This window comes from Macrobrachium nipponense, chromosome 28 (genome assembly GCF_015104395.2).
Source record: "Macrobrachium nipponense isolate FS-2020 chromosome 28, ASM1510439v2, whole genome shotgun sequence".
NCBI lineage: Eukaryota > Metazoa > Arthropoda > Malacostraca > Decapoda > Palaemonidae > Macrobrachium > Macrobrachium nipponense.
Window position 1 is genome coordinate 43502318 of NC_087217.1, and position 15414 is coordinate 43517731.

The 15414-nt window shown below is 34.1% G+C and overlaps 1 protein-coding gene and 1 long non-coding RNA gene across 2 annotated transcripts in view; one reads left to right on the top strand and one right to left on the bottom strand.

The window, feature by feature from the left end:
- LOC135201693 (epidermal growth factor receptor substrate 15-like 1) overlaps positions 1 to 15414 on the top strand; it is an 81737-nt gene that overhangs the window by 46648 nt on the left and 19675 nt on the right. Inside the window, 8 exon segments of the mRNA XM_064230842.1 lie at positions 606 to 761; positions 2646 to 2735; positions 4232 to 4294; positions 9962 to 10159; positions 10911 to 11096; positions 11905 to 11965; positions 12132 to 12211; positions 15189 to 15293. Coding sequence (XP_064086912.1) covers positions 606 to 761; positions 2646 to 2735; positions 4232 to 4294; positions 9962 to 10159; positions 10911 to 11096; positions 11905 to 11965; positions 12132 to 12211; positions 15189 to 15293 — 939 coding nt within the window.
- LOC135201694 (uncharacterized) overlaps positions 1 to 15414 on the bottom strand; it is a 170338-nt gene that overhangs the window by 4418 nt on the left and 150506 nt on the right. The gene's annotated exons all lie outside the window — the stretch shown is intronic.

The window sequence follows — 15414 nt, forward strand, 5'->3', positions numbered from 1 at the left end:
TGCTGAATAACCTCATAGGTTCCAGCCCTTGGCCTTTGGCCTGAATTTTAGATTCTATTCTAAAGCCTGCAGTGCCTGGGACATTTGTAAGACCGCAAGTGTGGGGTGCAAATGACTGATGGGTTTGTGTGAAAAATTGGCCATGTTTTGTTAAAAGAATTTTTCATTATAACTGCATCAAAATATTCTCTTTAGCAATTGTAGATTTACGTACTGTATTTTACATTATAACCTTTTTCCACCTTCGGTTGCATATTATTGATTAGGGTCTGAAGTTCCATTTTTTAATAGTATTGTATCTTTAATTGTTTCGTATGCGATTGAGACATTTTTTTCATATATATGGATTGTTCGTGAAATGTACTGCCTTGCACTTTGTAGTTGCTTTGAGGGTACATTATATCACATTTTTTGATGCATTAACATTCATCATTTTCCCCAATAATATTGAATGAGATAACTGCTGCTATTGAGCACCAGTAATTGATGGTACCAGATATTGTATGTTTAAGCAATCTGTTTTCATGTATGGCTAATATAACTTGTGCTGATGACAGGTACTGGTTAGACTTATTGAGAATGACTTGGATTTACCTTATCTGCAGGTGGTTCCAGCTAAACCTCAGTACAGTAACCCTGAGCTGCAGTTAGTAGCCGAGGAAATAGAAACTCTCAATTCAGACAAGCTGAAGCTGGAAGCTGAAATCCAGCAGAAAGAAGCCAGCATTCGGCTGAAGAACAACGAACTGCAAAACTTGCAGGTGAGTTTCAATCTGAACAAGTCCCTGTTGGGGATGGTTAGCACCATCAATGCACCCGCGGTGCATGGTAGGCATTATGTGAGGTTCTTTGTCGTGTACCTTCATATTATCTGCCTTCCATCTTACTTTCCCTAACCCTCTCCTAACAATTGTTTCATTGTGCAGTTATGAGGTTTACCTTTTTACTCTCAATTTCCCTTTCAGTGCTAAATGACCTCATAGGTCCCAGCTCCTGGCCTTTGGCCAAAGTTTTATACAGGCAGTCCCCGATTATCAGCGGACTTGGTTAATGGCAATCCGGTTTTATGGTGCTTGACTAGCGCCATAAAATTGGTAATTTATGGTGTCATAATGGCTGAGTTTTGGTTATCAGTGCCGTAAGGTGCAGATAATAGATATGGCGCTGTAACATACCCAACAGAGGCTCCATTAACTGAAACTTGCTGCCATAAGCACCATAAATCACTGAGTTTTGGTTAATGGCGGCGTTCGGAACCAAGGGCTGCTTGTATTCCATTCCACTCTGAACGAGTGTTTTCTGCTTTTACAATTTTTATTTTATTTTAGTTTACAATTTCAAAATCTCTTAAAAAGCCATTGCAGTAACTTGAGTGTAAAGTATATTTCAAAATAAGTGACAGAGTACAGTAATGTCATGTGATACGGAGGTGTAGAAGACAATGAACAACAGGCTAAAATTGTCAGTTGAATTCACAAATACATTTCAGTGGTCCTAACCTATTTTGGTTAAGACTATATACTGGTTGCATTTACGTAGGGATAATTTTACATGGATAATTTCACATACAAGCAAAGGAATACTTTGCTGAGGCCCTGTGTAAACTAGTATTAGATTTTTCTTGTTTACATTTGCATTGAGCACAAAAGTGAATCTTCGTTTAGGGAATATCTTGTTGAACATACTGGCAGTCCCCAGTTAGTAGGGGGCGAGGGGGCAATTGTTCCATTTCTGACAGCCTGATGAAAATCGAAAATCTATGATAGTAGCGCCGATCCTCGGTCATATGCGCTGCTGTTAACCACGGGGCAGGTGCCGAAAATTCAGTTGTTTTCGCTAAATAAGCAAAAGCAGATCTCCGATAACTGGAAACTGCCTGTACTTGTTTCAGTAGCTTTGTTTAGCCAGGTTTTGTTCACGAGAATTAGTAAGATTAACTTTAAGAAGATCAGTTAAGAGTTGCACTTAAGAGGGTTTTTTAAGTTAAGCCTAAACAGTGATGTAAAATGAATTGATTGGGTATGTAAATATTGAAGCAATATCCATTGCATCACAAATGCTTTTCACTTTTAACCTTTTAAGTAATTTTCTGCTTTTGATGGTATTAGTTGAAAATTTAGGCAGTCAGGGACATATGCGATGGAAGAAGACATGCTAATTCTCATAATTTTGTAAGTTTTTTTTTTTTTTTTTTCCTGGCACGTTTCAGACTGTACCTGAGACAGGCAGTCCCCGGGTTACGACAGGGGTTCCGTTCTTGAGACGCGTTGTAACCCGAAAATCTTCGTAAGCCAGAACATCGTCAAAAATCCTAAGAAAACCTTACTTTTAATACTTTGGGTGCATTCAAAACTATGTAAACTGCATTCTTATTGCATTTTTCATTTAAAAAAATTCAAATTTTGATTATTTTGCATTTTTGGTGTCATGTTTCTTCTGCCAGATCAGTGTTGTAAGCATCGTAACCCTGGAACATGTGTCATAACCCTGGAAATAATTTCTGATGAATATAATTGAAAAGTGCCTTAACCTCGGAACGTCGTAAGCTGAACCTGTCATAACCCGGGTACTGCCTGTACTTTTAATTTCACAAGACAGGTTATTCTGTTCATGTTTGAAGAGCAATTTCTTTTTCCACTTTTCAGACTGAACTTGATACTTTAACGTCCACCCTGAGACAACTGGAACACCAGAAAGGAGCAGCCCAACAACGTTTAGACGACCTCGGTAATCAGGTAATGTGGTAGAAGAACATTTTCCGTCTTTACAGCCTGGAGTCTTAAAAGTTATGAAGCCTTGTCATAATTATTTTCATTTAGTGTAATAGTTTTAGAGCACCAGAAGTGTACATACATTTATCATGATACGAAGTTGATATATTTTAATTATTTTTTTTATTAAATGCTTTTTTTTGGGGCCATTTTCACCTTATTGCTACTTAGCACCCTGATTTTGTAATAATTATTTTCTGAGTTCCTTATGTATTTTATTTTGATATAAAATGATAGAGGTATACAGGTAGTCAGCTTTTAGTTTGGAATTATGATGCAGAAGTTACAAATCAAATGAATGATGTTTTCCATTTTCATGTTCATTTCTCTGAAGTGTTGCATAGATTTTATACTTTGGGAATCAAGCAGTAAGTAAATAGTTGGTTATTAAGTTAATAAAAACTTTTACTAATACATATTCCAACATAAAACTTGAAACTTAAAACTCAATGGTGTCTTTATCGTTTAAATTCTTGGAAAAGAACTGGTCATTTTATGATTTCATGAAAAGAAGTATGGTGTTTATGTATACAAAGTCTAGTCCCTAATGCTTAAGATTCATAAAAAAAAAAAAACTAATGACTTAACAGTTTGGAGCCATACTGGAATATTTCAAGACATTGCTTTAATTGTTTGGAGAATTCATTGATAATAAGGGGAATTAAGTAAAAATATTGTTTACTAAGGTTCACTATAAAATGCCTTTGGTTTTATGATTATCATTATGTCTTCCACATTTTTCTCAAACTTTCATTTTTAGCGAAGCATTTATGTATTATATGAATATTGTTTGAATTATACATGCATGGTTCATTTTACATAGTGCACATTTGACCTGTGATGTCCTTGTACAAGGTTCATGCCTCCCCAAGTGTATCAGAACAGCCTAAAGTAGGTCTGTGCAAGCACTGGACATAGTCCAATTAGGCAAGGTGGTTGATGGCGTTATACAGAAAGTATTGTATGATTTTATGTGATTTATCATCTCTCACATTTTTTATTAGATGTACAGTAAAGTAGTGGCATGTGCGTGATGCTAATTTAACTGTCACAGAGCAGAGAATATGTTTCTGGAAGGTGTTTTTTTTCTGTTCAGGCACCTGAAAAATAGAAAATGCTGTGGAAATAACAATGTATTTAAAGTTTTATTTTGCTCTAAACTTACCATGCAGATATGTGGGATTACAACATTCAAGATTGTAAGAATAAAGATAAATCTTAAAATTCTGTACTATATGTAGAGCTTGTTAACTGTAATAACCCCATCAACCAACTATTGTAATGCTATTGTATGCACTTTTCAGTTGAATATGTAATGTCCCCTTTCAGTACCGGGAAACCCGAGCACCAATAGTTATTTTTGTTATATTTATTTTGAAGATTACATTCTTTCTGCAACCTCAATTGCTAGTTGAAGTGCTTGCTGGATATACCTTACTTTTGTTGTGTTAATATTACAGAAAAAAAAACTTGAAGAAGAACGCAGTGACCTCGATTCGATGATTGAGGCGGAACAGGAGGAGGTAATGACACTCAAGAGAGTTACCTGCTTGACAGTATTTTTTTTTTGCATGTAATTTGACTTGCAAATGAGCCATATTGAAAACATTTTCTTCTTGTGTGCCATTAGGATAGGGACAGTAAATGCAGAAATATGTGCACTGATTCTTGTAGAGGATCCAATGGAAATTTCTGTAGTAGAGAACGTTACTACATCTTCCCTTTTCATTATCTCTATTCACGTTCCTCATGGGTGTGCTCTCCTTCCAATGTTGTTTCCATTCTACTTGTGACCAACTTCGAGTCTTCTCTTCCCGTACTATTTGTGTGCAGGTGATTCTACTCTTTCAGAAATCATCCACATCTCCATTTTGAATGGCATCTGAATGGGACAGAAGAAGTTGGTCTTTAATGTTTGAGGCCAGTTCGTTCCACCTCATTTTGTTTGGTCTGTTACCAGCTTGGTCCTGGTAAATGATAGTTTACTTGGAAGTATGACATTATGGCTGTAGCCTAGATTGTTTCTAAAAAAGCTGTTTCAAGTGTATTTAGGTGCCATATTTTCATCCTCTCAACATGGTATCTCTCCTTATACAGAGTACCTTATTGTACTCTTTGGGGAAGCTTTTCAAACCATTGTTCTTGATAAACTCAATCAAATGCTTCCATTTAAGATGACCCAGTTCTTATGTCCCATGTCTTTAATTTTGTGTAAGAAGTAAGGCTTCTGCTGTTTTTTTTGCCACTGACATTCATGTCTTTATTGTTCACACCAGTCTTCCAAGTCCTGTAGACGCTGTAGGACCAACCTCCTTGGTTGAGTCTCTGCCTCCTTGGTTGTTTCTCTGAGCAGTTTATTCCTCAGATGTCGGTTTTTACAACTTCCTCGACTTTCCAGAACATATTACTACTTTATTAAGAGGTAAATTTGGTTTTTGTTTGATAAATCCATGAACCCTCATGCTCCTGGTAGGGCTGCCTTTATTATTATTATTATTTTTTTTTTTTTGCCAGACCTGGCCATCACTTTCTCAGCCGTAAAACAGAAGCGCAAGTTGATACTTGACTGCAATCAGTAAATTTGGACATGTAGAGATCATTGAGCCAAATAGTACCGTAATCAGACTATCAGTGATAGTAGCATTTTATTGATTTTTGTGGAGGTTAAAGGATTTGTCCATGGTAGTTCTCACTTATGTTTCTTGACTGTTTTATTCTCAGTTTCTTCTCTGAAAATTTATTTTTGTTTTACACAAAAAGAAGTATTTTCCATATGGCTAATTCTGATGCATGCTTGCACTTTTTGGGTGTAGGATTATTATATACTATCTATATATTTTTTGTTGAATTATAAGTAAGGTGGGTGACTTGGTGAGTTGTACAGAGTTGTTGATAGTGTATATAATTTAGCATAATTTTTTATGCTGAACATGATGATCATTGTGCACTTATGGATAGGCACCAGTTTTATGATCAACATACATGTAACTAATTTCCTGCCCCTTTTCCGTAATTCTTATCAGGCCATTTTAATTTCAGAATTCTTGTAAACACTCCATTCATAATGTTTTACATTTAATAATAAGCACCCTTGAATGGGTTATACCTCCCCCCCCCATCCTAGTAACTTCTTTCTTAAATAGTTTTGCTATGGTGATATTACCCTTACCCCTCCTCTTGTCATTTTGGCTTTGTATAGTTTACATTTTCATTTGTCTGACAGCATTGTGATGAAAATGGCCTAGAACTTTAGAGGAGGTTTGAGTTGTAACTCATGATGTAACTTTGAGAGATCTGTTGAAGTGGTGTAAGTAGTTAAAAGTGTGATTTAAGTGTTACATCGAATAGTTATTAATTTGGTTTCCCTTTCTCTCTCTCTCTCTCTCTCTCTCTCTCTCTCTCTCTCTCTCTCTCTCTCTCCTCTCTCCAATGTTTTGGTTTTGCCCTCTATAGAGACTTGTCAGTCATATTTCTTTTGAATTGTTAGTTTGTGTGCAATTTCCAATGACCATTTAAAATTGAATTAACAAGTTATTTGGTATCCTACAGTATGGTGTAAGACACAGACAGATGCTATTGAAACTGATCTAGCTCCTAGTGTTGAGTTAAAAACTCGGTCAAAGCACTATTGCTCTGATAACAGTTAATGAAAATATGTAAAATCCATAGCTTAAATTCTACTACTAACTTAATTTAGTTATATTTTAAGGCTAAGATTGTGTTCAGTATCAATACAGGGATTCCCAGCTTTTTACAGTCAGTCGTTTCTTCCCTGGAGGTTGTATTGTATTAACCTTTAAACGCTGATTGGACGTATTAAACGTCGACGAAAATTGTCTGTTGAGTGCCGAATTGACGTACGAAACGTTGCCGCAAAAAAGTTTTTTAAAAATTTGCGGAAAAATAGTTATAGGCCTACATGGCGAAAACTTTTGAATCACACACCTTGAGGGATGCTGGGAGTTCACGGATCAAGCTGTTGTTTTGTTTACAATCGTTACCCAAGCGCGAATTTCTTTCTTTTCGCAATAAAAAGCATCAGTGACCCATCTCAGAAATTACTTCGTCACTTTGACATAATTTTGGCACCATTAGCCGTTACATAGAGTTTTATATATGAAAATGCGCGCAATTTCATGTAGAATACAATTAAAAACATCCCATGGTTGTAGCTGTTATCAGTTTTGAAATATTTTCACATAAATAATGATAAGTGCCAAAATTTCAACCTTCGGTCGACTTTGACTCTACCGAAATAGTCGAAAAACACAATTTTAAGCTAATCCTCATATATTCTAGTAATATTCAATCATTTACCTTCATTTTACAACAAATTGGAAGTCTTTAGCACAATATTTCAATTTATGGTGAATTTATGAAAAAATACTTTTTCCTTATGTCCGCACGGTAACTCTTCCGAAAAACAGAAATTTTTTCATCCAATTGTCGTAATGTTTGCACCGTTTTATATTAGCCGTTACATAAAGTTTTATATATGGAAATGTGCGCAATTTCATGTAGAATACAACAAAAAGCAATCCATGGTTGTACCTTTTATCAGTTTTCAAATATTTTCATGTAAATAACGATGTTCCAAAATTTACACCTTCGGTCAAATTTGACTCGACCGAAATGGTCGAAAAACGCAATTGTAAGCTAAAACTCTTACATTCTAGTAATATTCAATCATTTACCTTTATTTTGCAACAAATTGGAAGTCTCTAGCACAATATTTCGATTTATGGTGAATTTATGAACAAAAACTTTTTCCTTATGTCCCGCGGTAACTTCCGAAAAAAGCAGAAATTTTTTCGTCTGAATGTTGTAATGTTTGCACAGTTTTATATTAGCCGTTACATAAAGTTTTATATATGAAAATGTGTGCAATTTCATGTAGAATACAACTAAAAACATCATGGTTGTAGCTTTTATCAGTTTTGAAATATTTTCATATAAATAACAATAAGTGCCAAAATTTCAACCTTCGGTCAACTCTGACTCGACCGAAATGGTAAAAAAACGCAATTGTAAGCTAAAACTATTACATTCTAGTAATATTCAATCATTTACCTTATTTTGCAACAAATTGGAAGTCTTTAGCACAATATTATGATTTATGGTGAATTTATGAACAAATCTTTTTCCTTATGTCCGCGTGGTAACTCTTCCGAAAAAATCATAAATTTTTTTGTCCGATTGTCGTAATGTTTGCACCATTTTATATTAGCCGTTACATAAAGTTTTATATATGAAAATGTGCACAATTTCATGTAGAATCCAGCAAAAAAAACCATGGTTGTAGCTTTTATCAGTTTTGAAATATTTTCATATAAATAACGATAAATAGAAAAAATTCTACCTACGGTCAATTTTAAATCGACTGAAACGGTCAAAAACTGCCATTGTAAGCTACAACATTTACAGTCTAGTAATCTTCAACAGTCTAGTAATCTTCAATCAATTACCTTCATTTTACAACAAATTGGAAGTCTCTAGCACAATATTTCGATTTATGGTGAATTTTTTATAAACTTTTTTTTTTACGTCCGCACGTTACGAATTCATGCATCATATTGTGATAATATTTTCTCTGTGTTGCTTTGATTGTTTTACCATTTGATATATACCAAAATAATCGCAATTTAGTGTACAATGCAACTAAAAAATAATTAACTCATTAGCTTTAACCGTTTTGCTCACAGCACGATTTGTATACAATTATATATGAAATTTTTTTTGCGCTGTCATAGATTCCAATATTTATATATGATAATATTTTTTTTCATTTCTGATGGTTACATACTAAACTTCAGGCAATGGCAAAAACAGGAGTCGAAAATGAACTCTTAATCTTGAAAATTAAGCGTGCTGTGATTTTTTGGAAAAAACTTTTTTTCTGCTTCGGCCCTCACTCACGAACGCCGCTGTCATACGGGAGACACTTTCAGAAATACCTGCTGGGCGATTAAGGGTTAATAGAATTATGTATGTTTTTTATTGTAATAGAGATTTACTTATATTGTTTATTATTATAATTTATTGCGTAGCTATAATAAATACAGCAATACAAAATCAACGCCGTTATTTGTTTTTGTAGAAGTACTCCTATATAAAAGGCTTTGGTATTTTATACCTAGGAAAATTGCAAATTTTTTTTTAAATTTGGTATTTTTCCTACTAATACAGATCATTGCCTTTTATGTAGGAGGATATGAAAACGTATGTTTGTATGTTAGGAAACATGCAAATTATTCTAGAATATGGTGTTTTTAGGTAAAATTTTTGGGCAGTATGCAGAGTAGAGAGACAGGGATATTCAGTGTTACTTCAGGGTGAAGCCCCCCTGGCCAGATAGCAGCATGGCACCCTTAATTAAGTTATGAAGGTGAAGTCTGGTTAGGTCAGGACATAGCATTCTAGAAAAGGTTAGGATTTCTCACTTGTACCCCTGTACCCTACTTGGCATCTGCTCCATTTTTTATATCTTGTGCATTCTTTTTTTACCACCTGTATTCTATTTGAGGTTTAAAACCAGGCAGTGTGGTTGATAAGGAAGGAATTGTAAATATCAGCATAAATCTCTCCTCCTCCCTTCACCAGGAACTGTGGTCCATTACTATTAGTTTATGTATAAAGCCAATTAAGATGTAGTGAAGACATGTGATGACTGAAGTTGAGCTCTCATAAAAGCTCAATACATCTGTAGTTCTGTTGGGGGTATTGCCGTTAGTGCACCTCACATAGTGCGCTGTAGGCATTACTTTAGGTTCTTTGCAGTGTCCCTTCAGCCCCCCAGCTGCAACCCTTTTCATTCCTTTTACTGTACTTCCATTCATATTTTATCTTCTAGCATACTTTCCAGCCTGTTCTAACATTCGTTATATACATATACAACTGCAAAGTTTTCCTCCTGTTACATCTTTCAAACTTCATATTGTCAATTTAATTTCTCTTTCAGTGCATAATGACCTCACTGGTCCTAGCGCTTGGCCTTCTGTCCTAAATTGTGTATGCTTTATCTACATCATTGGTGTGTTGTTGAATTGGGATCACATTGAACCAAAAATGACAAGCATTTGGAAAAGTAGATAATTGTGACATTTCTGTCATCACATTTTACTAAATGCCAACACAGTTTTGAAACTGAGGTTTGAACTGAGGCATTAATCTGTTCATTTTCATATCTACAGGTGGCCAAGTTGCGTGGTCAAGTGGAGGAACAAGAAACAAGCTTAAAAGCTCAGGAAGATGAAGTCATGTCCAAGAGGAAAGAACTCACTGACTTGAAAAATCAGGAGAGTGAACTAGAAGAATCTGTCTCATCCATGAAAAAGAGGATTGATCAGCTGGGCATAACTCAACAGGAAACGCAGCTCCACATATCACAGGTAGAGGAAGATGAAGGGTTGGGATTTTGTATCTGTGTTGGTCTAGGAAACTACAGAGCATAGGGAAATTTTGTGAAGACAAAATAAGCGATGTATAAATTTAGAAATTGAATTAAATCTTTAAGACCTCAAATCCATTTTTTTTTTTTAATATGAATACTCTCAATTACAAAAGGATTTTGCAGCAAAAACAGAATTGTTTGTGTATGTAATGATTAGTGCCAAGGGTCCAGTGTGTGGAAGGCAGAATGTTAAGGAAGCACAACTTTTGATTAATATATTCATGAACTGTCAAACAGAAGCAATTGTTAGCAGTCATTAATTTTTTTTTTTTCTAGAAAAGTAATTGTAGACTTTTTCCACTGAATTTAGTTAATTTGCATCCACCTTATAGTTCTTGATACTACATTGTTCGAGTTATCAGTTGAATATCCTTTTTCATTCAGGAAATGGTAATTTAGTACCTTTCATACAGTCTTAATGAATAAGTACTAATACTTTATTAGAGTTTTGTTATCTGATGACACACAAATGCTCAGCTGTATCATTCTTTTGGGTAGCCATTTTATTGTTAGCATGTAAAATCTCTGCTTGTGATATATTTTTCTTTTTTGAGAGAGTAATGGGCTAATTCCATGTCTTCTGCAATTTATTTGTGTCATGAATGTGACCTTTTCATTTTATAGGTTTTTTTTTTAAATCTGCTAAACCATTTTTTTCATTGGATAATAAGGATCATCCATTTTTGCAGGTGAAGATAAAAATAACTGAATTGCAAGATCAGGAAAGGCATATGACTGAAGTATTAATATCGTATGACTCGGCCATTTCGTCTGGAGATGCATCCTCATTGTCCGAGTCCTCTCTCAGAGAAGTAACACCTACCTTCTCAGATCCTTCTTACCTCCAGATTGGTTCGCCAACCACCAGTCCCAAGGTAATAATGAGCTTCAGATACAGACACAACCCTGCTTATGAACATTCAACTTACAAACATTCAGAGATACAAATGAATGCGATTGCAAATTAAAATTGTGTTTAGAGCACTTCCCTTTGCTGTACTGTACTGTGTGTACTTTATATCATTATTATATGTAAATAGGCATGAAGAGTACAGTAACCAACTTACAAAGAATTCAACATACAATGGCCATCCGGAATGTACCTTGTTTGTAAGTATGTAGGGTGTGTGTACATTGTTCTTCGTTCATATGCTGAACAAACCTTCGGTCTTAACAATAGGATATAGACCTCATGTTTGTTAGCTGTGAAAAATACAAATTGATAAAAAAAAAATTTCATTTTGTTTTCCATGAGTTTAGCTTATTTTTGTCAGGTCTTTTATTTGTTTGATTGTTGCAAGTATATTGTTCCCAATCAAAAATTATTTGTAAAAGATGATTAATGCCTTTGTAAATGGTTATGACTTTGATTACGCTGGTGACAAAATGTGGACTTAATTTGAATAGAAAGGTCCTGTCTGGCAAAACTAGACCACCTTATGAAATAAGAGAGAAACCCTATGAAGGAACTTTCCTTTGGCTTAAGTCTGAAGATTGTCATTGTAATATTTGTCAGGTATGAAAGTCTTCAATTTTTGTCATTGTAGTATTTAGATGTTAAAGTCTTAGATTTTTGTCACTGTAGTATTTGGTAATCTCAGAGGGTTTTAGATTCAGTCTATCTTGACAAGTTATGCTTATCATAGAACCTAAATGTCCGCTAAAGCCTTCTTTCTTTCACAGGAAACAGTTCCAGAACCTTCTCTTCCACAGGAGAACGGATTACCAGCGCAAGAAGTCACGAGTAACTATATTTTCTTTCTTCTGAGCAAAATATTTTCACTAGCTAAAGATAGTGGAATTTGTACATTACAAATTTGTAACTTAAGGTAAATATTCTTCATAGAACTATGATTTATTTTTATTACAGTTATGGGACTGGTTAATATTTTTTTTTTTCTCATTTTCAGATACTCCCAAAGCCAAAGATACTTCGTTCGTTGGGGGTCACGATCCGTTTGCTGCGGCATTTGGCAATCAGCAGAATAATGTGAGTAGTAGTATAATTAAGGATTACACAAATGTTAGATAATCCTTAATGGCACTGTATTTAGATTAATAATATGTAGCGTGACGAGGACCATGTTGTGGAAGAGGGTAAACACTTGCAGTAATAGTAGATTTTTTTTATTTTTGAATGTTCATGTATACTGGATTAGGTTTTAAGTTTTAATTTGTATAAAACAATACTTTTCTTATTTAACTGAAGCCTTGCTGCAGAAATAAGATGAAGTGATGTATTGCTACATAAAAATATACTCATCTTATTTATATGAGGTCTTGCTATTAAAAAAATACTTTTCCTACTTAAGCTAGTTATAGCAATATAAAAAATACTTGTCTTAAGTGAGGTCTTGTTACATAAAAATATTTTTCCTGTAATTGTCTGACTTAACCCTCTTACGCCGACTGGACGTATTTTACGTTGACATTTTTTGTCTCCCGTGTGCCGACTGGACGTATTTTACGTCGACTTACAAAAGTTTTTTTAAAATTCGCTGAAAAATACTTATAGGCCTACCAGCCTAAAACTTTTGAATCACGCGCCTTGGGGGATGCTGGGAGTTCACGGATCAAGGTGTTGTTTTGTTTACAATCGTTACGCAGGCGCGCAAGCGCGAATTTCTTTCTTGCCGCACTAAAAAGTATCTGTGACACATCTCGGAAATTATTTCGTCACTTTGACATAATTTTTGTACCATTGTAAATTAGCCGTTACATGAAGTATTATATATGAAAATGTGCGCATTTTTATGTAGAATACAACAATAAAATACTCATGATTAGCTTTTATCAGTTTTGAGATATTTTTATATAAATAACGATAATTGCCAAAATTTCAACCTTCGGTCAACTTTGACTCTACCGAAATGGTCGAAAAACGCAATTGTAAGCTAAAACGCTTATAATCTAGTAATATTCAATCATTTACCTTAATTTTGCAACTAATTGGAAGTCTCTAGCACAATATTTCTATTTATGAAAAAACGTTTTCCTTACGTCCGCGCGGTAACTCTTCCGAAAAAAAATCATACATGCGATTGTGGTAATGTTTGCACCATTTTAAAATTAGCCGTTATATAAAGTTTTATATATGTAAATGTGCGCAATTTCATGCACAATATAACTAAAAACAACCCATGGTTGTAGCTTTTATCAGTTTTGAGATATTTTCATATAAATATCGATAATTGCCAAAATTTCAACCTTCGGTCAACTTTGACTACCGAAATGGTCGAAAAACGCAATTGTAAGCTAAAATGCTTATATTCTAGTAATATTCACGCATTTACCTTAATTTTCCGACAAATTGGAAGTCTCTAGCACAATATTTCGATTTATGGTGAATTTATGAAAAAAATAAAATTTTCTTTACGTCCGCTCGGTAACTCTTCCAAAAAAATCATACGTGCGATTGTGGTAATGTTTGCACCATTTTAAATTAGCCGTTACATGAAGTTTTATATATGAAAATGTGCGCAATTTCATGTAGAATACAATAAAAAATAATTGAAGGTTGTAGCTTTTCTCATTTTTGAAATATTTGCATATAAATCACGATAAATAGAAAAACCACGTTCGGTCAACTTTGACTCTACCAAAATGGTCAAAAAACACAATTGTAAGCTAAAACTCTTACAGTCTAGTAATATTCAGTCATTTATCTTCATCTTGAAACAAATTCGAAGTCTCTAGCAAAATATTTAGATTTATGGTGAATTTTAAAAAAAATCTTTCCTTCCCTCCGCGCGTGGATTCTCCGCCACAAATCTCCGAAATACGTACGTCCCATTCTCGGAATATTTGCTCAGTTTCATATTAGGCATTTCATAGAGTTTTATATATGAAAATGTGCACAATTTCATGTAGAATAAAACTAAAAATATTTGAAGGTTGTAGCTTTTCTTATTTCTGAAATAATTGCATATAAAAAATATATAAATAAAAAAATTTGACATTCGGTCAACTTTAACTCGTCAGATATGGTCGAAAACTGCAATTTTAAGCTAATACTCTTACAGTATAGTAATATTCAATCATTTGTCTTCATTTTGGAAAGAAAGAATTGGAAGTCTCTAGGACAATTTTAGATTTAATGGTGAATTTTTGAAAAAAAATATTTGTTTTCGTCCGCGCGTTTACGAATTCATGCATTTATTTTGTGATAATATTTTCTCTGTGTTGCATTTTATCGTTTTACAAATATGTTTATATACCAAAATGATCGCATTTAGTGTACATTACGAAAGAAAAAAAAAGTAACTTGTTACCTTTAACCGTGTTGTGCACAGCGTGATTTGAATACAATTATATATGAAATTTCGTTTTTGCGCTATCATATATCGCATTATTTATATATGATAATGATAATTTTTTTTCATTTCTGATGGTTGCATACTAAACTTCAGGCAATGACAAAAAAAGGAGCCAAAAATGAACTCTTAATCTTGAAAACTATGCGCGGTGTGATTTTTTGAAAAAAATATTTTTTCCGCTTCAGCGCTCACTCCGAAACCCCTCCGGCACACGGGAGACAATTTTTTATTTACCGCTCCGGCATAAGAGGGCTAAGTGAGATTTAGCTATATGAAAAAGTACTTTTTATATTAAATTGAAATCTTGCTACATGAAATAATAATTTTCTTATTGAAAAAATACTTAACTATATTTAAGTGATATCTTTTACATAAAAAAATGTTTCCTTTTTGAGTGAGGTCTTTCTACATAAATACTTTTCATATTCAAGTGAGGTCATGCCATTGAACAGAACAGATACTTTCCAAATTTAAGTGGGGTCACACTTATATAAAATAATACTTATTTAAGTGAAGTCTTCTATAAAAAAAAAGCTTTCCTTATTTGTGAAGGCATGTTGTATAAAATATGTACTTAATTAGGTGAATTCTTTCTAAAAAAATAAAATGTTCTTATTGAAGTGAGGTCTTGCATTTTCCTCTTGCATCCAGGTTGACGTCTTTGGTTCTTGGGATCAAAACGCACCCAATCCAACGAGTAATCCACCTCCTTCAGGAGATCCATTTGGAGGTGATGCCTTTGCTGCACAGACAAAGGTGAGTGAGGATCACTTGGACAACATTGAATATTGGAGGTTTGAATTGTGAAAGTCTGTATCTTGGGGAAAGTCTATATCTTCAGAGGGGACAATTTATGGGGGAAAAAGCATTTCTGTAA